We start from the raw sequence: 23,259 nt of genomic DNA, 5'->3' as shown, positions 1-23,259 counted from the left end.
AGTTTATCAAATTGAAAATAATTTAAAATTCATGGCGAAAGATCACAAAGAGCTAAATGTTGTGCACAAACATTAGCGGCGGAGGAATTCGTCCATTTCTATGGAACGGCAGTTTTACATACTATGGATAGGCAAGTGCAAGCATAAAAAGTCGTAACAAACCAAAACCAAGAATTGATGCTAGACAGACTTAATAAAGCTTGGTTTCTAACGAAAAAAAAAACAAAGCAAAAAAAATCTATACAGTTTACAGTCTAAGAAGCAACAAAATTCCTTAGCAACCACTGGCAGCCGTCATGAAGATTAATTCATCCTGCAATGCACAGAGACCACTAGTTCTGATGACCAAGAACAGCGTAAACAAGTGTAAGTTTAGCTATCAAAAAAATCATAAAAGTCGAGATTAAAGAAGTGTATATCAACTGGATGGAAAAAATAATGTCCATTTCTATTAAGGGAGCTGTTGATCGGAATACAAAAGATTGAAGGCGAAATGGATGTGGAAGTTTAGCTATCAAAACCAAGGCGAAGCAGCACGTCATCTAGGCATAGCAGGCACTGATAGGCAATCAAGGCATGCCTTTCTTGTTCCTATCTTAAAGTTGAAGCAACTTCTTTAGTTGTATTTAACTTTGTAAATATAAATATACAAAACTAAAAATCCAATAATTTCCTTTTGTTTTGGTATTATGCATGAGTCAACAATAGAAACTACATACCAGAAAAGCCAATGAAAGCTAATATTGAAAGGCAATCACAGAGCGCATATAAAAGCGTAGGAGCAATTCTTAATCCAATCTCAAAAGGTTGGAGGTAGATTGAGAATGACACCGTAAAGAAAATCATAAGACGGAAACAACCATTCAAATCAAAGCCAGGAAACTGAGCTGCACAAATGGCTGATCGCAAGGGTCAAAGCCTGTCCAACATAGCCCATCAAAGAACTGTGCACTGTAAGTTTTGTGAACTGTAAAACATGGGTTAAAGACAGCTCAGAGGCTAATTTTTCTTGTCCAAACCGGAAGCCCGTTAATGAGGCTTACTTACTAAAAAAATTAAAACTCAACAAATGATGCAAATCGCTTAGAGATCACCAAGTACCTTTTTTTAATATATTTTTAGAAAAAAATGTTTAAAATCGATAGGCTGCAACCATTTCCTTGTTCTTAACCTTCTGAGACAGTTTCAAGACATGACATTGCAACAAAAAAAAAAAAAAAAATCATTACCCATAGGTAGACAACAACATCAGACTCAAGGCAATATTATCAACACAAAAGCAGCAGCCAGGTCACTTACAATCAACTCTCGGGTTCTCGGCAATTTTAAATGCAGTTACCGCTGCTGGGGAATATGATGAAATTCTCTTTCTCTTGGCTACTGGAAATTCGCATCCTCCAATCCCAACGTATCTTGTTTATGAGTGAGATTGGTTTCAGCACCAAACATGCTCGGATCAGCCGCAACAGGTGTAAAAGAATGTGTTTTCATGAACTCTGTCACAGCGAAGTGCATCATATATACCAAAAAAGGCAAGACATTAAGTAATCCCATATAAATCCAAAGAACAAAGGTCTGGTTTGTATAGAGTAGCTAAACAATGCATCGCAGAACATCGTAGTTAACCGGAAATCGAAAGGCGCATGAGGAAAATAATGAAAAAAATATGTTTTTCCTTTTTTTTGCACTTGTTTATAACTCTCAATCCTGATATTCTAATTTTTTCTGGTTTGCAAGATGGCAAGAAAATAAAAGTAAAAATTGCGAGGTCCGCACCTATGAATTCTTGGAAATAACCAGAACCCGCTACAGCTACAGATGTCCTAGAAAGCAAGAGTAACATTAGAAGGAAAGCCTTGACAATAAATGCAAAGTAACCTGCAAATATTTTTTGATTTCCAAGTGTTCTTAGTGGATAAAGCACGCGAGGGTTAAACGTGCATTTCTAAACTAAAAACTTCGTCTCCTTTTTTGGTCGATTATCAAACAGATTTTTCTTAACGATTCAAAAAGACCTGTTTGATCCCAAAAAACCAAGAGAAGATAACGATTTGTTAACAAAAGAAAACATCCAAATAGAAAAACAAAGGCATGCGATAACTGGAATCTGGGGGGGGGGGGTCAAAAGCAAAAACATCATAAGCCCTCTGTTTACGCAATGCTTGAATTAAGAAATAAAAATAAAAATCGAAGGTTCTTTGAAGCCTTTTTTATGAGAAAACTATAGAATCTACGGTGAAGTGTTTTCCATTACTCCGCGGCTTGGTCGAACCAAGCCTCCGCCAATAAGTTCTAAGAAAATAAATCCAAAGATGCACAACAAAAGCCCCCATCCAAACTTCTCATCCTATTAGTAAAATGCTTTCAGACACAAAGTTTCAAATGTGCATTTTTTTCAACTTTGAGACAACGACAATTGCAATTGACTTTTCTTTTCATAGTTTTTCCCAAGACAACTCTTTAAGGATATTTAGAATCGTACCATGCAATCCTCATAGTCATCTTAATCCAGGGGCAGGAAAAAAACAAAAAACAAAAAAATGAGAGAGCTAACCAAACTAACTCTTTATGTAATGGAAGATAGCATTGACAAATTTATGCTAAAGAAATAAGGAAGCTAACCATGCAATCCTCCTTGACATCATCTCTGTGGAGAAATCTCTAAGTATTTGATCAAGTGAGTCTCAATTGGGATACTATCCACTTGATTATTGATAGCCTCGTCTAACCTTGATATATTTTTCTTCTTTATCTTACCTCATACACTACAATAATAATGAAAAACATGATACATCTTAGAATAAATTCATCAAGCTATAATTAAAAAGCAGCAACAAACAAGAGCAGCCAAGAGAACTCACATCACTAGCCGAATGAAGGGAAAAAAAAACTCTGATACAGATAACAAAATCCTTAAAATTAAAATAAAAGAAAGTTTGTTTTCTTATATGCTCTCAACAGCTTGTACGTCCTCCCTTTTCATTGTTCTCGAATCTGCAACCCTCTTCACCCTCGTCTCAGAAGCAACTCTTTCTTTTTCATCGACTCCCCTACACCCTCTTAACTCCCCCATCAAAAACCAGTCCCTACCTTCCTGTTTCCACGTACTTGGATCTAGCCACTCTATCCACCCCCTCTCAAAAACAGACTTCTTCATCTTCGTTGCCCCCTTTGCTTTTGATTTTTGTCCTGCTTCTTTGTGCACAGAAAGAGGAAGTTCAGGGAATACTAGAGAGGTAAGAGAGTGTTGGTGTTTTTTTAAAGAAAAAACATGGTACCAAACATGTCATGTCATTTGGTTTTAGTGTTTGTTAAAGCAAAGCAAATTTGTTACAAGACAGTGAATGAAGAAGGAAAACAAATCTCTCTGATTGATTGAACGAGATTATAGAATATAAACATAATCAGCTTTTATTATATGATCTACTTTCCTTGAATAGTAGATCTGTAGTAGCACATACTCTTGTATATATTATTGCTTCATGTCTCCAGAATATATAATACAAATATATAATTCTCAAACTTTTTATGGTATCAGAGCAACGCTTTTGGTAACCTATCACGCTTTTGCCACCATAACAGACACAGCCTCAAATACACAACCCCCTTGCATTAATCACAAATCTCTTACAAGCACCATGACAGAAGCAAGTATGAAGATAAACAAGCATTCCATGGAGTTATTAGACCCGTTTGCGATACATCATACAGACCATACTGGAATTATTCTTGCTTCTAAGCCACTTGATGGAAACAATTATGGGCAATGGAGTCATGCCCTGTGATGGGTCTCAGTGAAAAGAACAAAACGGTGTTCATTAATGGAACCATTACAGCTCCATCACCCTTGAATGAAAACTATGCATCTTGGAAAAGATGTAATGATATGGTAACACTGTGGATCATGAATTCTATCCATCCAGACATTTCCAACAGTATTATACACATAAAATCTGCTATTGCAATTTGGAATGATCTCAAAGAAAGCTTTTCATAGAATAGTGACTCAAGAATTTATCAGATTCGACAATAAATTATTGAAAATCATCAAGGGAAACTCTTGATTTCCTCTCATTATACCAAGATGAAAGCTTTATGGGATGAGTTAGCATCCTTCCATGATCCATTTGTCTGCACTTGTGCAGGTTTAAAGGGACTCACTGAACGGGAAGAGAAAGAAAGAGTTATGCAATTCTTAATGGGATTGAATGAATCTTACTCCACAATACGAGGGTCAATCCTAATGATGAATCCATTCCCTAACATACGATGAATTCATGGTCTTGTTCTCCAACATGAACGGCAGATAGATGCAACAACTCATCGAGATATAGGGATGAATTCTCATGCAATGTAGGTAAGGCAAAACCTAACGTTCCAGTCATTTAATAAACAAAACACAAACATATCTTCACGTAAACCACTCAAATGCAACTACTACGATAGAGATGGACACTTGGTAGACCATTGCTATTATATTATTGGGTTTCCAGAATGACACAGATGGCATGGCAAGAATATGAAGCCGAGAAATAAGAGATCAATGGCTAATAATACTGAGGTTGTTCACTCTGCTACAAGGGCTGTTCACACTACTACAAATTCCAAGCACAACACTTTAGTTCCAGATAGTCCTACATTCACTATCGAGGAGTATAATCAAATTATAGCCATGCTCTATAGTGGTAATATATAGCCATCTATAAATGCAATAGGTGTCTCGCCAAAATACAAAATAGCACAAGCAGGTTCACAATCAACTCTTTATTGGATTATTGACAATGAAGCAACTGATCATATATCACATTCATTATTAACGCACAATATTATTAATGCTCAACATGCATCTGTTGGTTTACCAAATGGGGGACAGATGAAAATAAGAAACATTGGTTCTATCAAATTATCACATTAGCTATCTTTTGATAAAGTTCTTTATGTACTAACATTTCATGTTAATTTATTGTATGTCAGTAAATTAACAAGAGCTTCACATTGTATGATAATATTTTATCCGAATTTTTGTATTGTGTAGGACATGGACACGAAGAGGATGATTGGCTTGGGCAAGCATTGTGATGGCCTCTACTACCTTACACCAGGACAAAACCCTTATCTTGCCAACCACATTCACCATACCAATAACTTATGGTATCGACGTTTAAGGCACTCGTCATCTGCACCTTTACTTTTATTAGCAAAAAACTAATGTTGAAATCATATTTGATTCCACACATATTTGTGATATTTGTCCTTTAGCAAAGTACACTAGTTTACCTTCTAATCGTAGTGAAATAAAAATATCTGCACCTTTTGATTTAATTCATTGTAATAATTAGGGACCTCACAGACATCCAACACATTTTGAGGCACAATATTTTCTTACTATTGTAGATGATTATACTCATTTTATTTGGATGCATTTTATGAAATTCAAATCTGGCACACAATCAATTTTGAAATCCCTTTTCTCTTGGGTTAAAACACAATTTCAAAAAGACATTAAGATTCTTCGTGTAGATAATAGTAGTGAATTTCTTTTTATACATTCTTATTTAGATTCGTGTGAGACTTCTTTTCAATATTCTTGTCCTTACACATCACAACAAAAGGAGGTTGTGGAATGTAAATATAGGCATCTTTTAAATAATGGTCTTGCTCTTCAATTTCAGGCCAATTTACCTTTTAAATTTTAGGGGGAAGTGTCCAAACTACCTGTTACTTCATAAATCGCCTTCCCACTCCAATGCTCTCTCATAAATCACCATACAAGTTTTTGCACAACACCACCAATCTATACACACTTACATGTTTTTGGATGTCTTAGTTATGTTACCAACCTCACACTTGTCAATAAGTTTGATATACATAGACGTCGTTGTGTTTTTCTTGGTTATTTATTGGCCAAAAGGGTTATAAGTTGTATAATCTCATCACATAAATTTTTCACCTCCTAAGATGTCATTTTCTATGAGCATATTTTTTCTTATACCTCCCTCACACATGCTACACAACATGTCCTGCCACTTGTTTATCCATCTTCCACTCCCACTCTGGATCCTTTTCTCACAGACTTTCCCTCTCCACACAATATTGATCCCTCTGATCCTATTTTCCTTCTAGTCATCTGGATCCTTTTCTCACAGACTTTCCCTCCCCACACAATATTGATCCCTCTGATCCCATTTTCCTTCTAGTCATAACAAGCACCTCAGACACAACCATAACTAACAATACACTTGAAATTACCTTACCTTTTACCATCACTACACCCTCACTAGAACCTACACTTAATGACAACTCCCCTTACCAAGCTACACTATGCTAATCCACCCGTTCTTTTAAACCACCAACTCATTTCAATGATTACGTGGCCTATCACTCAACTTTGCTCTTGTCCAAGGCAACATCCTCGCAGTCCATGTTTAGCACACGACATCCACTCCATCAGTATGTTTTCTATTCATGCTTGTCCCCTCAATATCAATGTTTTCTTGCTCATATCTCCCACTTGGTAGAACTTGCTATTTAAGAACAAGCCTGTCAAAATCCCCACTGGGTCGCTACCATGCAAGCTGAACTCTAAGCTTTCTCAAACAACAATACCTAGAGTTTTGTTCCTCTCCTATATGAATAATGACTTATCGGCTGCAAATAGGTGTTCAAGCTTAAGTATTGCTTTGATGGGACTCTTGAACGTTAGAAAACTTGTTTTGTTGCAACTGGTTTCACCCAACGCAAAGACATTGATTACAAAGAGACCTTCGCCCTAGTAGCCAAACTCCTTACTATTTGTTACCTCTTAGTTGTGGCTGCTGTTTGCAACTAGTCTTTATACCAAATGGATATTTAAATGCTTTTCTCTATGGCAAACTCCAAAAGGAAGTTTACATGTTGCCTCCTCCAGGTTGTCATCGATAGGGGGAGAACATTGTTTCTCGACTTCACAAATCTTTATATGGGTTTAAATAGGCACCAAAAGTTGGTTTAGAGAATTTTCTTCAACAATACAAACCATCGATTTCTGTCAATCCCAAGGCAGACTACTATTTATTCATTCAAGTTAAAGGGACTTCACTTACTATTGTGTTGTTATATATTGATGACATGGTGATCACAAGTAATAACAAAGAAAAAATTAAAAACTTAAAAGGTTTTCTTAGTAGCAGATTTTGAATTAAAGATCTCTGACCCCTGAAATGCTCTCTTGGAGTTAAGGTTCCATGGTCATAAGCTAGAATCACCATTTGCCAACAAAAATATACACTGGACATATTGGAGGAGGCTGGATTACTTGATGCTAAACTTACAAAGATATCAATAGAGGCAGATTTTGGTATTAACACCTGCAAGTAGCAACCCATTACATGAGCCAGCAAGATATAGATGCCTAGTTGGAAAATTAATTTACTTGACCATCACAATACCAAAAATTGCATACATTGTCAACACATTAAGCCATTTCATGCAAGATCCACAATGACACCATCTTGATATGACATATCAACTTCTTTAATATCTCAAAGGGGCTCCTGGACAAGGTTTGATGTTTCTTTCCCACAATGAGCTCCATTTGATTAGTTACTGTAATACAGATTAAGCGCGATGCCCCACAACACGTTGCTCAGTAACTAGATATTGTATCTTTCTTGGAAAATCATTGGTGTCATAGAAAAGCAAGAAGCAGATTACAGTTGCCCGGTTATTCGCAGAGGCAGAATATCGATCTATAGCTATTGCTGCTTGTGAGTTGAGCTGGCTATGATTTTTATTAAGGGATTTATGTGTTGAACATCCTTAAACGACATGATTATTCTGTGATAATCAAGTCACTCTGCACATAGCCATAAATCTCATGTATCATGAACGTACAAAACATATTGAAATTGATTGTCACATTATCCGTGAAAGAATTCAAAGGGAAGAGATCAAAACCTCATATGTCAAAACAAGAGAGCAAGCAACAGACTTATTTAATAAGCCACTACGTGCACCTATTTTCCATACACATCTAAGCAAGTTGGGCACTATTGATATACATGCTCTATCTTGAGGAAGAGTGTTAAAGGAAAGCAAATCTGTTAAAAGACAATGAATAAAGAAGGAAAACAAATCTCTCTAATTGATTGAATGAGATTATAGGATATAAATGTAATTAGTTTTTATAGTATGATTTACTTTCCTTGAATAATAGATATATAGTAGCACATACTTTTGTATATATTACTGCTTCACGTCTCCAAAATATATAATACAAATATATAATTATTAAACTTTTTAAGAAAGTTATGTTGTTTTTTCGACATGATTTAGTTTTTTGTTTTTTTTTTTATTTTGGTTTTTATAGCAATGTGAGTAAATACTTGATTGTGAACTACATATTTTTCCATGCAATGTTTACTCAGCTAGTACTTGTAGCTTTGAATTGTTTTCTTTGAAAATTAAATCCCTCATCCTTTTCTTTTTTTTTTAAATTATGACTTTCAATGAACAAAGTAATGGTCTTAATCAAGGGTTTGGGAAAATTGTTTTACCTTTTTAAAAAAAAATATTTATTTTTTCAGTTTTAAATTAATTACCTTTTTTGTATTTTTATTTCTTAATATTAAAAAAATTATTATTTTAATATATTTTTAAATAAAGATATATTTTAAAAAAGTAATTTCTACAGTATTCTCAAACAAAGCTCATTCATTTATGCGGTTTAACAAGATATGTATTCAAGGAGGGAGGTGTGGATCTTATTCGAATGAGTTGTGCCCTCAAGGAAAAAAAATCCAAACTAACCTCACCTCCCTACAATTCACACAAATCTAATTCGTTTAAATGAGGTAATGTTTTTTTTTTCAAAATTATTTTTTTAAAAAATTAAATTTATTTTATTTTTTATAATATTTTTTGAATTATTTTAATATACTAATATTAATAAAAAATATTTTTTAAAAAATATAAAATATTTTTGAATACATTTCCAAATAGAACAGTCTTCTCCTCTAAAAAAATCCAAATTCAGCTCATGTGCAAAGTCCTATTGAGCAGGTGGTTGATGGATGATGATGTCAGAAGAATCATGATCGTGAATGCCTCTAGCTTTGGGGTTTAGGGCTGTTTCCTTGCTGGCACCAGATGTGCCCTACCCAGACAGAATCAGACAATCAAGATTGTTTGATTGACGTAGTCAGTTCAGCCACCTCTGATGCAATGTGCCATTCACCATCGCCTCCTCCTTGGATGACCATCTTCTAATCTACAGCATTACTTTTCTGCTTAATGGACCTTTTGATGGCTATTGGTTGGTGGTCAATCAGCCATGCATGCTGTCCATACCCGCCCCAGGGAAGAACAGATGACAGATCTTGGGTTAACAATCCCTTTTAATTTGACAGATCAATGATGGTGCTTTCGAGTGATCATGGATGCCAGTTAGGGAGGCCAATTCTAATTCCACATGCTCCTCTCTGATCCATCCTAAGTACTGGCACTGACAACTCGTAGATACCTTCAATACATTAATAGCTCTGCGTGGATAATTCCAAGCAGATCATTACTTAGTTCCAAGTTCTCACCATTGCATGCCCCCCCAGAATCCAACGATGAAAGGTGTACCAAAAAAAACAGAAATGATGTACAATTAGATGGTCATATCTTTTGTGGATAATGGGGAGGCAAATTAATAAAGAATAAAGATGTTACAGTCAATATATTCTTTTTTCAAGATTTCCAGAAATGGTAGCGTGAAAGTTTTAACAGAAAAAATTGGGAGGAAACACGAGGAGGGCGTCTCAAATTAGATCTTACAAAGCCAAACTTATCCTCCTCAAACTAATAGTTGCTGCGATATTTTGCCATAGAAACAAGAAAAATCCATGTTGTCATAGAGACCGACTATCTCTAACAGCGCGTGTGATGACGAACCAATCAAGTTTATTCAGGGAGCCAGCGAAATTTACTCTTCAAACACAACCCATCTTGGAATTGTCATGTCTGAGGTCAAAGATGGAACCCTCTTTTGCTTGGTTAGCATTTCTTGGAATAAAAACGTGTAATAATAGGAAGGGAGGGGGAGAGAGAGACAGAGAGGTAGCAATAACTATTACTCTTATAAAAAAGAAAAAAAACAAAAACAAAAATGGAGGAAATTAAAGAAAACTGTTGTTTCGTAGAAGTGATTGACGGAAAGGTTAAAAAGAAGGAAAACAAGGGCAAAGGCAACATGTAAAGCCCCGTACCCTGTCTTCCACAAAAACAAATAAATAAATAAGAGGGGAAAAAAAATGTTAGCTGGTCAGCACTCTCCAATCCGATGTTTCTCAGCAACAACAGCAGACCCCATTTAATATTCACAACATCATATTAATAAACAAACAACTTCACAGGCGTGTGATGTTTTATAACTTGGTTTCTCCTCATTTCTTCCATTTTTCCTTCTCCTACTTACACTTCAGATCCATCCTTTCTTTCCCTTGTATAATTCAAGACATTATATAGGTAATTACTTAAGTTATCGTGTCTTTCCTTGTGCTTGAATCCTGTCACTTTCTTTAAATGGCTTCTTTTCCTTGTTGGGTTTTTCTACTTTTGTAATTTGTGATGGTATTCTGTTGTAAAGACTTGTTCTTGTTGGGTTTTGACCGGTAAGTTATCATCCTTTTTTTTATGTATTTTGATGCAAAAGCTTTCGTTTTGTTGGGTTTTTTTCGCTCCCTTCATCGGAAAATGAAGAGGGTATTCATTTTCGGACGAAACAAACTGAACAGTAGGCTTGATCTGATGTTAAATGCTTTCTAATCTTGGATTAGATTTGTCTGCTTGTTTATGCACATAAAAACGCATGTATAGATTATATGCACAAGTTTCCAAATTTGGATTTTTGTTTTTAATTATGATGTAAAATTCGTTCTTGCAGTGTAATTGATGAGACTTCATTAGATGAGGACAAGGTGGTGAAGTGATTAAAGGGAATTGTGGTTGTTCCATGGGCAATACATGCCGTGGATCTTTCAAGGGAATACTTCATCAGGGCTACGATCAGCCCGACGAGCAATCGACCGCCACTGCCTCCAATTCCAAGCGCCACGCCTCCTCTGATCACTCCAATTCTGAGCATTCCTGTTCAAGTCTAACCTCCCAAGAACTCACCCCCCAAAAGGACAGCAATTTACCTCTCATTAGCCCTACCAAGAAAGATACAATAATGAGGCGCAGTGTTGATAACCAGGCTTATTATGTTTTAGGCCATAAAACTCCAAACATTCGTGATCTTTACACTTTAGGTCGTAAATTAGGACAAGGACAATTTGGCACTACTTATTTATGCACTGAGATTCTTACGGAGATTGAGTATGCTTGCAAGTCTATATGCAAAAGAAAGTTAATTTCCAAGGAGGACGTTGAGGACGTTAGGAGAGAGATTCAGATAATGCACCACTTGGCAGGTCACAAGAATATTGTGACCATTAAGGGTGCCTACGAGGATCCATTGTATGTTCATATTGTAATGGAGCTTTGCTCAGGAGGAGAGTTGTTTGATAGGATCATCCAAAGGGGGCATTACAGCGAGAGGAAGGCAGCCGAGTTGACTAAGATTATTGTGGGGGTTGTGGAGGCGTGTCACTCGCTAGGGGTTATGCATAGAGATTTAAAGCCAGAGAACTTCTTGTTGGTGAATAAGGATGATGATTTCTCGCTTAAAGCTATTGATTTTGGACTCTCTGTGTTCTTCAAACCAGGTACACAACACATCGTTTGCATTTTGTTGAATTATCAGCATATCTAGATACTAAAGATGTTTGTAAAAAAAAAAAAAAATCAAGATATTAAAATATGAATGTTACTTCATCCATCTATTTTTTTATGAAATGTTTTTACCAATTAGATTACATGTTTTACTGATTAATAACTTTACACATCTTAAATTCTGTACCTTCTCTTATGCTTGATGGTATTCATTTTGTTAGAATGAATTTAAATAATTAAAGCTTTTTCTATGCATACCTATAATTGCTTGACAAGTGTAGCAAACTTATGAAACACTTTTCTTCTCTAAAGACCTCAAAGCAAACTCTGGAGATATAGTAACGTGTAGCATTCACGAAACCTTTCAATACATGGTATAACAATGTAATCTTGAGTATTGATGCTTATATATGGTTGGCTATTACAGGTCAAATTTTCACTGATGTGGTTGGAAGCCCATATTATGTTGCTCCAGAGGTGCTCCTCAAGCACTACGGGCCAGAAGCAGATGTGTGGACAGCTGGGGTCATATTGTATATATTGCTAAGTGGAGTGCCACCATTTTGGGCAGGTTGGTGTTCTTTGGAATACTGCTATAAAAGCTTAAGCTTTTTTATTCTTTGTGCAATTTACTGAAAAGTTCTGTTTGGATTTCAGAAACACAACAAGGAATATTTGATGCTGTGTTGAAGGGTTATATCGACTTTGACTCCGACCCGTGGCCCCTAATATCAGACAGTGCCAAAGATCTCATCCGGAAGATGCTTTGCTCTTCACCTTCAGAGCGTTTGACAGCTCATGAAGTGCTGTGTATGTCTGACCTTTCAATAGTTTCTTGAGTTATATGAATGATAATTGGGTGGGCTGCTATATCAATTTGGATTTTGTTTTCTGTGTTTTTTGGTAAAGCAACCCAAATACCAGATAGCAGGATTTGTAGTCTACATAGCCATCACTGTGTTTACAGTGCTAAAAAAACTTATGACTTTCCTTTTGGGTTCCCCTTGGGTCAATCAATTTAGGTTGCACGATGCCTGAATGTAAAACATCATGTTGTCCTTGAATTCCCACATTAGTTTGTGCATTGCTGATCTTCAATTCACTGTTGCTTTGGAACTCACTGCCCTGAAGTAGGCTTGCTAGTAAACTTAATTATCTAGAGTCTGCAATTTTTGGATTTGGATCCAAAATCAATATGCGATTGTGCAATTTCCTAATATGCATAGCTTGCTGTAGTCGTACATTATTTGATTTTCAGCTGACCTCTAGGTCAAACTGACATATGTTTGCTTTACCAGGTCATCCTTGGATATGTGAAAATGGAGTTGCTCCTGATAGAGCGCTGGATCCCGCTGTACTTTCTCGTCTCAAGCAGTTCTCTGCAATGAATAAATTAAAGAAGATGGCTTTACGGGTAAGGGCATGTGCATGTTCATATGCGACATATTTTTTAGCATTCTAGATAATAGTGGGCACACTTCATGGAGAATACTTAATCACTTGGAAAATACAGATGAAGGCACTGGTTACACACCCGTATCTCTAGTCCTCGTATAGTTTTTGCTTGTTTCCCAGTTACTCTCTTGCACCTGTGGGCAGTCTATCATTTTAACTGGAAAGCATACTCACTTGACGTTGCTTACTTTGCTACTTCTGAAGCTAGAGGATTGATTGACAGTTTGTCATGTCTTAGATTCAACTCTTTATACCATATACATTCTGATGACTTGTACTTGTTTCACATTATCAGGTAATAGCTGAGAGCCTTTCTGAAGAGGAAATTGCTGGTTTGAAAGAAATGTTCATGGCTATGGACACTGATAACAGTGGTGCAATCACATTTGATGAACTTAAAGCTGGTTTGCGAAGATATGGCTCTACCTTGAAGGATACAGAGATACGTGACCTTATGGATGCGGTAAGATGTTTATGTCAAAGCAGATATCCAGATATCTGGTTGTTTCTGTACATTTTTGTACTTCTCTATTCCATTGTTTTTCCCAGTCACATCTCCTTTTCTCCATTTACATACTCTTATTTTTTCCTCATTTTTTGCATATGTTTTTCTTATTTATTATGTTATCTTCTAATCAGCTGATTAGTTATTTTTGTCAATTTCAGGCTGATGTGGACAACAGTGGAACAATCGACTATGGAGAATTTGTAGCTGCTACAGTTCATCTTAACAAATTAGAGCGTGAGGAACATCTTGTTGCAGCATTCCAATATTTTGACAAGGATGGAAGCGGTTATATTACAGTCGATGAGCTTCAACAAGCTTGTGCTGAGCATAACATGACTGATGTTTTACTTGAAGACATAATCAAAGAAGTTGATCAAGATAATGTAAGTCATCTACATTTATATACAGTGGGGGTTGGCAAACAGATTCAGTTATTTGAATTCCCTCACCTGTTTGCTTGCTACCAAACTTTATTGATTTGGTGTTACGTGTTGTTTCAGGATGGAAGAATTGACTATGGTGAATTTGTTGCCATGATGCAAAAAGGCAATGCAGGAATTGGTAGACGAACTATGCGAAACAGTCTGAATATGAGCATGAGAGATGCACCAGGTGCCCTATATCTTGGGAATATGTGATGTACAGGTACCTTATAGCCTTTTGTTTTCAGATGACTCCCATTTCCCACTTCTTACATTTTACTTATTGCTGGAACTGTCACTTTGCTGGGACTTTCTAATGCACATTTCATAATTGGTGACGGTAGATGTTTGAAAGAAAGAAGCCTTGAATCAGCAATTATCAAATCATTGTTTCTGGTACTAATGTTTTAAGACTTACCAATCATAATATTCTCATGATAACCTGGGAAGATTTAAAAGATGATTCCAAAGCGAAAATCTAATGATTGTAAAGTTGTTTCTGATTTTCATAATGCTTTTATACCTTGCGATTAAGCATTAAAAAACAGTAACTAACTAGTATTAATTATTGTGCACAATTAGTACAGTCTTGAAGGATATAGAACTAAAACTAAAGTACTATCGAGATATTTTTGGATAGCGATTTGAGATACAATTGCGAAGTAATTTATGATTACCAATCGTAGTCCTGTATTTTGAACTAGACCCACATTGGCAGGTTGCAGAGCAAAGCTGGAAGATGAGGATGATTGGTAACAGTAGTTTGAGAAATGATTACAATTCCTTCCGAGTAACAGAGGATTTAGATTTTTGGAAGTTTCTGTGCTTGAACATTTGTCCACTTGCATTTATATTGCTGTGTGACTGGGGAAAATGATCGTAAGCTTTGTAAACTTTAGTGTGAAGTGTTATTATAGCTGTTCATGTTGATAAGTTAATTTGTTGTGCTTTTATTTAAGCACTCTGTTTGTTGATCTTTGAAGAACGAGGATCTTAAGTTTCATTTTCATACTCCAGGCATTGCTGAACCCCAGGTTGAAAAACATCACAGCATGCTAATGACTTGGGGTTAACCTCATCTGTGCCAATTGTAGAGTCTTGCATGATGAATTGAAAAGCAGAAATTGGTCCTTGTACTTGAAAGTAATTGTCAAAATTGATCAACAACGAAAATCTTCCAATGCTACATGTTCCTTTTAATCTGTATTTGTGCTATAAGGAATTTGGAGAGACTGAGCACAGCATATACTGTCTCGTGCTATCCTCCATCTTCTATTTAGCCAAAACCAATAGAATATATCTACATTACAAGACGCCATCTTTGTTATTAATTTGTCTTGAAAACAGTGTACATACTATATAGCAGCATACTTTTCTGTGCATAGCAAATAATTTGAGCTGGTATGAATGGTCATCTCATGCTAAACACCCTCTGACATTGCAGATTCATGTGCTATCAAGATGTCCTGCAAAAGAAACGAAGGCTGATGTCATGATAGCACAAACCTCGATGTAGTATGTCCATGTCAACAAACGGTCATAAAACCCATCAGCCCCAGTTTCAGATTTGTTTATTCGACATAAAAATAAGAAGATAATGATGAATGCGCACAAACGACATAAAAATAAGAAGATAATGATGAATACGCACAAACATAATTCCAAAAAAAAAAAAAAAAAACAGAATACTGGTTGAATAGATTTCCCAGTTTGACGTAAATAGATGTGATCATGCAAGAGTTCTTTTGACCTCAAATAGGTCGATGAGATTTTTTCATGAACCTACAGGTTAGCCTCTTTGTTAAAAGAAAGAAAGTTCCATCATCAATGGATGCACTTACCATCTAACTCAAGTAATTTCAAACAAATGATTTCTAGATGTAAAACTGAAAAACATGTGAAAGCTTGACTATAGTGGAATCAAATAATAGTAACGATCAGTTTGTAGCCTTGGATATGGAGTAACACTCTTAGTGGAATCAAATAATAGTAACGATCAGTCTGTAGCCTTCGATATTGAGTAACCTCTTCTATAGGATCACGATCAAATTTAGATAAATTCTGTTTAACAGCATTAAGAGTTTTTGTTGGTTTGGTATCAAACATGACAGTTCTATGTAACATATCATAAACATATTTCTTAAATTCATAGAATTTTTTTAAAAAATTTATAGAATATTCATGATAAGAAACCTTTATACCTAGAAAGTAGAATAGCTGCCCCAAATCTCTTAAGGTAAAACCATAATCAATCTTAGCAATGAGTGAAGAAATCTGTGGTAATGAACTACCAATGATGATTACATCATCAACATAGATAAGAACTATCAGTCTTAGAATTGCTAAAACCCCATTGTAGAAGAGCAGAACTAAGTCGTTGTAACCAAGTTCGTGGTGTTTGTTTCAGGTCATATAAAGTCTTTTTCAGTCTACACACTTTGGTGGGGAATGTAGTGTCCACATATCCAGTAGGTTAAGTTATGTATACTTGCTCTTTTAGTTCACCATTTAGAAACACATTATGAACATCAAATTGGTGCAGTTCCCACTTAAAACTGAGAGCAATAGTTAATATGATTTTAATAGTTGTAGCTTTAACAACTGGACTAAAAGTCTCAAAATAATCAAGACCGTAAGTTTGATTATATCCTTTAGCCACATGCCTGACTTTATATCTTTTTATGCTTCCATCTAGCTTGTGTTTTAGCTTTTACACCCACTTACAACCTATTATATTGATAGTTGAAGGATGGTCAATAAGATCCTAAGTATGATTTTGATAAAGCATTGTAATCTCTAGATCCATAGCTTGAGTGCAATTTGGATATTTAAGAGCTTGTTTGAGAATGTAAGGTTCTAAGACCTTATAGCAAAGAGATCAAAAATGGTTTTTTTTTTTTTTTGTGATACCACATATCATTCGTGTTGTCATGCTTGGAGCTGGAGGATAAAAGGAAGGTGGAGCCTTGTGAAACAACTTAGGTAGGTACTGGAGGCAGAAGTAGTCCCAGAACTACTCACAGAATGTGAACTGTCACTCGTGAAAGGTAAAAAGGATGGTGGTGATTCATGGTTTCCAGTAGAACAGGAAGGTGAAGAAGTAGAGGAAGTTATAATTGTTGGAGTGAAAGTTGTTGTTGAGGCATCAATGTTTGGAATAGAAGGTTTAGTAAAGAGAAATTGTATTTCATGAAAATTAACATGAAGAGTAATATAAAACTTTCCAATTAGAGAATCAAGACACAAATATCCTTTTGTAATTGAAACTATAACCAAGAAAAATACATTGAACATATCGATACTACAATTTATAGTTGTTGTAAGGATAAATGAATGGGTAACACAAGCAACCAAACACTCTAAGAGACCTGTAATCGGGAATTTTATTAAAAAGGATGAAATAAGGTAAGTCATGATTAAATACCTGGCTTGGCATTCTGTTTATGAGAAAAGTTGTTGTCTGAAAGGCATATTGCTAGAATTTTATTGGTAAGGAAGCATAAGCCAATAAGGCCAACCCAGTTTTAACAACGTGCATGTGCTTCCTCTCAACTCTCTGATTCCGAGCTGAGTTGTAAGGGTAAGAAAAGTGATAAAGAATGCTAGATTGTTGAAGAAAAGACATAAAGAACCTGAAATCACCACCATTATCAAACTGCATACATTTAATTCTAGTATCCAATTGATTTTTAACTTGAAGTTTGAACTGCTTAATGATAGAAAGGGCTTGATTCCTTTGTTTATAGAGGATAAAACCATGTGTACTAAGAGTAGTCATCTAGAAATAAGATGAAGTATTTAGCACCAGATGTAGCTTTGCTAAAAACAGGTCCCAGATGTCAGTGCGAACAAGTTCCTAAGGTTTAGATGCACAGGAAATTGAAAGATAAGAAGGTAACCTATGACTTTTAACAAGTTGACAAGAAGAGCAAAAAGTGTAGCAAACAATAGCTTTATTATTTCCAGAAGAAACATTACAACTTTGCATTACTCGGATTACAATATCAATAGCAGCATGACCTAGTTTGTGAAGTTATAATTCTACTTGAAAAGTATGAGAATGAAAAATAAAAGACTTATGAACACCAACGTAAGCCAATTTCTTATTGTTCAATACTGGAAACCTGTAAAGACTATTCTCAAGTCTGCCTCAAGTAAGCACCTTCTTTATATATAGATCCTTCACAAAAAAATTATTAGATCAAAACTCAATTAAGGCATCATTGTCTGAGCATAATTTAGCAACACTGATTAAATTTGCTGAGATAAATGGAACATGAAACACCTTTTTGAGTTGGAAGATATGTGAATTAGAGACTAAACATTGAGAACCAATATTGGGAATGGATAAGTGCTTACCATTCCCAATTATGACCTCATATGTCCCCATGTAGGGTGTACAACCGATTAGATTTTCCATATTCTGAGTCAGATGATGACTTCCGCCAGAATCAAGATACTAATTGTCATTTGCAAGACTATTAGAGGAGGCAACCATAGTGGGAATAGAGTTTTGATTATAAGCATTCGAAGAACAAGTACCACTATTCTGAGACCTTTGATAAGAGATATCAAACATATGGTAACAAACCTGAACTATATGACCAAATTTGTCACATAACTAACACTGTGGCTTTTTAAAGTTGGTTGAATTATTCCTTCTGTTATTTCTATATCTACCTCCTCGACCATGACCTCTGTAGGTGTAGTTACTGATATTAAGAGTATAGTTTTATCCTCGACTACCATTATATGTTCTTCCACCACCTCTGTCATTAAAGAAAGAGATATAATTGGCAGATATAATAGAGATATGTTCAATCGAGCTTTGTTGCTCAAGACGATGCTTAAAAGCTAAGAGCATACTGTGAACATTTTCAATAAATATCTTGTCATCTCTTATGTTAATAGTTGTAACAACTGCATTGTAGTCTGATCCAAGGCCTCCAAGGAGATTTATAACTTGGTCTTGTTCTGAGACATGTTATCCAATAGCTGCTAGATTATCTGCAACTCATTTGACCTTCATGATGTAGTCTATCATAGCTAAATATCCTTTCTTCGTGGACTGTAGCTTGAGCCTTAGTTATATTATTCTGGCTCTTGAGGACACAAGAAGGTTTTCTCCAATGCATTCCAAGCAGAGTGAGAAGAATTGTGGCCTATGATATGTGTCATGATTGCTGGAGTGAGAGATGAGTAAATCCAGCTGAGGATTGTGTGATCTTGTCTTCTCCAAGCAACAAGCGCTAGATTGAGCACTCTTGGACTTAGCTCTTTATCTGGACAAATAGAGGTTTCATCTATGAAATCCTAAAAAACAATAGCAAAAACCACATTTGAGATCTCCACAAGATGTAATTAGTTTGATTAAGTTTCACAGGTAGTATGTGGTTACGCATGCATTTGATAGGAAAAAATGGATGTTATTGTTGTGCTTTGTCCAGATCCAATTGAGCCAAAGGTTGAAGAAGATTAAGTAAAAGCAGAAATAATGATTGAATCTTTAATCGAAAGCTCTGGTACTAGACAAGTTTTAAGAGAATAAATTTTTTATTTTATTCTCTTGTAATCTTCAACCAAAGGAGTAAACTATATATATAACCAGTTTGGTGTAACTGTAATATAATTATAACTATCCAGCTCTAACTGTTTTACAGTTATAAGAATATAATAGAATCTTAACAATGTCAAGTTGGATAATTTCAGGCTTGGCTTATCAATCATGATGGCATGGCATGGCATGGCATCTCATGCATGGATATATATATCATTAAGAGGTCGACTTCCTTTCTCGCACTTCTTAGTCTGTATTCGCCGCACGACACTTCCCACCTTCTACCTTTGCGTTTATTACATATATATATAGCCATATAGATGCATGCACTCCAGTCTTTCTTAATTTCTCTTATGATTCAATTAAAGAATCAACTCATTAATTAATTAAACCTTCAAGTATACATGAAAATACGTACACATAATTAATTGATACATCAACGTCACCCAACAATTCTTATGTGGACTGGAATCATTTTGTGATGGGTTTTGGGCCCCAAAGTGTCCGGTGAGAAGGGAAATTAATCTTGCTGGCTTCCATGTGCAGAAAGAATTATAAATAAATAGGGTAATATAATATTGCTTGAACAAGAAATCCATTGAACAACAATAACACATCTATACTTCCTTACAATAGAAGCTTCAAGAGTATAAATAAATAAATAAATAAAAATACTCATATACAACAGTAGAGTGCGACATGGCTTCACAAAGTAAGTAGCAAGAACAATCTTTGGCTGGCAATGAGCAATCGGAACTGGTGGCTCCTTAATCTTGAAAGATACGTCGACTCATTCCTCTTCCTAGCTTGCCAATGAATTTGATTATGCATGAATCGATCGATCTCTCTAAAGCAACATCACTTGTATCAATACCGGCCAGAAATATTATACTCTTCCAGGTATGTAATTACTTACAGCCACCAGTAACTCTCATGGACAAGCATTGACAAGAAAAAATAAGAGAAAAGAAAAACATACAAAAAAGAATCCTATTTCTTGATCTGAATCTTGAATTCTTGATTTCTGATCTTATTGAAGAAATTATCCAAGGCTTGATCAGCTTCCTTCGAACACCTCCAAATGTTGAATATCGCGAGATTGCTGCTCTCTCAGTGGCCAGCATCAAAATTCTTGGAGTAACTGAAGGTATGATCAGACCTGCAAGTTTGGGGAAGGACAGCTTTATCTCCAGACCTCGCAAGCTTTATTACCTCGGACCTGAACTTATAGAACACATGTCTCCAGCTCCCCTTGCTGTGACAACCGAGAACCCTGGTCTCTTCTTCATTCATTTCAAGATCTTGAGCAAAAACGGGCTTTCTTGAAAGGATCCAAGACCAGCCCCAGTCCCACCATTTCTTAACGGAGCTGCCAGCGTATTCCCCCATGGCCGACACAGATTTGGATCTTTGAAGTGCCCATTGAGTAGCAGGGGAAGAGATGGGCTGGATCTTGAGGGAAAGAGAGGAGAGCCTTCTACGTAGACCGGCCACAGCGTGGTCTTCAGAGAAGTGAGTTTGTGAGACAGGGAGAGCGGCAGGATTGTTTCTCTTTTGAAAGCTCTGGACAATGGAGCTCATTGTTATTAATATTACAGGAAGAAGAGGGGGAGGATTAAAGGGTTGGGATAGCAGGAGAGGTAGCCAGTGGTGATGGAAGGGACGAGGGGGATTAGGTAGAGAGAGTAGGGAGCAGAGGAGAAGGAAGATGGGGAGAGGGATGTGAAAGATTACAAGTGTTAACAGCTAGAGCACAGGCTGGTTTATTCGTTGTCGTGGGAAGGATGGGTGGATGCTGATTGGGCGCATGGTGGGGTCCATTTAATGAATGGTTCTTACATGTGTAGTTTTCGTTTTCAAATCCTCTGCCTGCCTGGCTCCTGGGGGGTACCACCTTCCTTGAGTGATTCTTAAACTAAACTAAACTAAAAGGATAATTAATTGAGATGACACCTGCTATTAAGAAAATAAATAAAAAAAAGAATTCAAATAATAAAACATAAGATAATAGATATAAAAATAAGAAAATGATTGATGAAACACCATTTATATAATGCCATGTCACTTAATATGGAATTCTTCAAATATCTTTCAGTGTCCAGTTATAAAAATAAAAAATAAACGAGGATAATTACTCTTCCATCCACCTCTTCTTCTCAGCTCTAACCTCCCATTTTATTTGTTGGAAAATACGATAGTACAGAAACTTTCAATGAATAACCTCTTTGTAAGACAAAAATAAAATACAGGGATCAAGGTGAATTCTTCTTCAAGAATCAGAATAATATATATATATATATATATATTATCAACAATAATTTTATGGTGAAAAAATATGACATGGCACAATCTCTTTTAATTTTATTGATAACACCAATTGATGAAAGGATGTGATGACGTATTCCATTTTGAAATTAATTATAACTTAGTCCTTGAATTTCTTACTAATTTTTGTTCGAATGGACTTAAAGAATCATGGTTTCCGCATAGTAGAGGAGGATAGCTGTATTCTGGTTTGTTTTTCTTTTTTATTATTAAAAAAAATATGATTATAATATATTAAAAAAAACTTTTAAAATTACTTTTATTACTCTGTTACATAAATATATTTTCTTTTTTAAAAACAATACCATTACATCATGGTCTTATATATATTACAATCCTTGATTCAAAAATTCTATCATTAAGAATGTAATGAATGATAAGATATACACTTAATTCCTAGAATATTTATTGTAAATATGATCATAATTATAATAGCCTGACCTAACTTGCTATATATTGTTCTATTTTAGCCTTTCACCCTCATGGTTTTGTTCCTGATGACGCAAGCTCATCATCAGGTCTGACGCTCCAAAACACGTATAACAAGTTAGCGACCAGCACTACTAATAAGGCCAGCAACAAACTCTTTACCCGTTGATGTGGGATCTTACAATTATTATCTTCAATATTAGTAATCTCTTGTATAGATATTATTAGAGATCACGATTATCTTCAGTAACAGTGATCCCTGATCATGATCTCTTTAATATTAGAGATCCCTGATTATGTTTATCTTCAGTAGATTTGATAATATCTTCAACACACCCCTGTAATTTGAATAGGAGGTTACGAACGTTGAGATTTGGAGCACAGAAGATTGAACCGGGTAGCAAAAAGTGGTTCTATAAAGAGATCGACTAGCTGATCACGACTAGATAAAAAATTGACAGTCAATTTTTTTTTTAGAAACAAGATCTTTGATGAAGTGAAAATCAATCTTGATATGTTTTGTACGTGCATGAAACATTAGATTGGAGGATAGATACATGGCACTAAAATTATCACACCAAAAAGTGGGACTTTGAGATAAGTGTAAACCAAGTTCTGTAGCTAAAAATTGTAATCATTGGAGTTTAGCTGTAGTGTTTGCGAGAACCTTGTATTCAGCCTCGATACTGATACGAGCAACTATAACCTATTGTTTACTATGCTATGAAATTAAATTTAAGCCAATAAACACACAGTAGGCACTAACAGATCGACAATCATCTGTGTCCCCTGCCCAATTTGCATAAGAAAACGCTTGAAATATGAAG

At 35.6% G+C, this 23,259-nt stretch overlaps 2 protein-coding genes and 1 long non-coding RNA gene across 6 annotated transcripts; 1 reads left to right on the top strand and 2 right to left on the bottom strand.

Annotated features, from left to right (window-relative positions):
• Positions 1-95: 95 nt before the first annotated feature.
• Positions 96-2,844, bottom strand: LOC105108305 (uncharacterized). Its single transcript, XR_839026.1, has 3 exons — positions 2,623-2,844; positions 1,777-1,823; positions 96-338 (listed from the first exon to the last, which is right to left on the bottom strand). It is a non-coding gene; the product is annotated as an uncharacterized LOC105108305 (long non-coding RNA).
• A 7,331-nt stretch (positions 2,845-10,175) lies between these two features.
• LOC105108303 (calcium-dependent protein kinase 26) lies at positions 10,176-15,241 on the top strand. 4 transcript variants are annotated; one of them, XM_011002564.1, is made up of 10 exons: positions 10,202-10,488; positions 10,610-10,634; positions 10,907-11,729; positions 12,164-12,307; positions 12,394-12,546; positions 13,035-13,150; positions 13,487-13,654; positions 13,858-14,082; positions 14,200-14,344; positions 14,840-15,130. In XM_011002564.1, the coding sequence occupies exons 3-9, from the start codon at positions 10,976-10,978 to the stop codon at positions 14,335-14,337; spliced, it is 1,698 nt and encodes a 565-aa protein (XP_011000866.1). In that variant the 5' UTR covers positions 10,202-10,488; positions 10,610-10,634; positions 10,907-10,975; the 3' UTR covers positions 14,338-14,344; positions 14,840-15,130. The 4 variants fall into 4 exon arrangements, with proteins under 4 accessions (XP_011000867.1, XP_011000864.1, XP_011000868.1 ...); XM_011002565.1 differs by lacking the exons at positions 10,610-10,634; positions 14,840-15,130 and adding an exon at positions 15,139-15,241 and having other exon boundaries at positions 10,176-10,488; XM_011002562.1 differs by lacking the exon at positions 10,610-10,634 and having other exon boundaries at positions 10,176-10,488.
• A 4,991-nt stretch (positions 15,242-20,232) lies between these two features.
• On the bottom strand, positions 20,233-21,432 carry LOC105108302 (uncharacterized). Its single transcript, XM_011002561.1, has one exon. The coding sequence runs from the start codon at positions 21,257-21,259 to the stop codon at positions 20,789-20,791; it is 471 nt and encodes a 156-aa protein (XP_011000863.1). The 5' UTR covers positions 21,260-21,432; the 3' UTR covers positions 20,233-20,788.
• Positions 21,433-23,259: the final 1,827 nt, after the last annotated feature.

Source organism: Populus euphratica, unplaced genomic scaffold (genome assembly GCF_000495115.2).
Source record: "Populus euphratica unplaced genomic scaffold, PopEup_1.0 scaffold190.1, whole genome shotgun sequence".
NCBI lineage: Eukaryota > Viridiplantae > Streptophyta > Magnoliopsida > Malpighiales > Salicaceae > Populus > Populus euphratica.
This window is presented reverse-complemented; position numbering and strand designations above follow the sequence as displayed.

Excerpts from the sequence above, each read along its gene's own strand:
- LOC105108303 (XM_011002565.1), top strand. The coding sequence starts at position 10,976 with ATGGGCAATACATGCCGTGGATCTTTCAAGGGAATACTTCATCAGGGC. Across the intron at positions 13,655-13,857 it reads TACGTGACCTTATGGATGCG|GCTGATGTGGACAACAGTGG; the intron begins GTAAGATGTTTA and ends TGTCAATTTCAG. Across the intron at positions 14,083-14,199 it reads AAGAAGTTGATCAAGATAAT|GATGGAAGAATTGACTATGG; the intron begins GTAAGTCATCTA and ends GTGTTGTTTCAG.
- LOC105108302 (XM_011002561.1), bottom strand. The coding sequence starts at position 21,259 with ATGAGCTCCATTGTCCAGAGCTTTCAAAAGAGAAACAATCCTGCCGCT.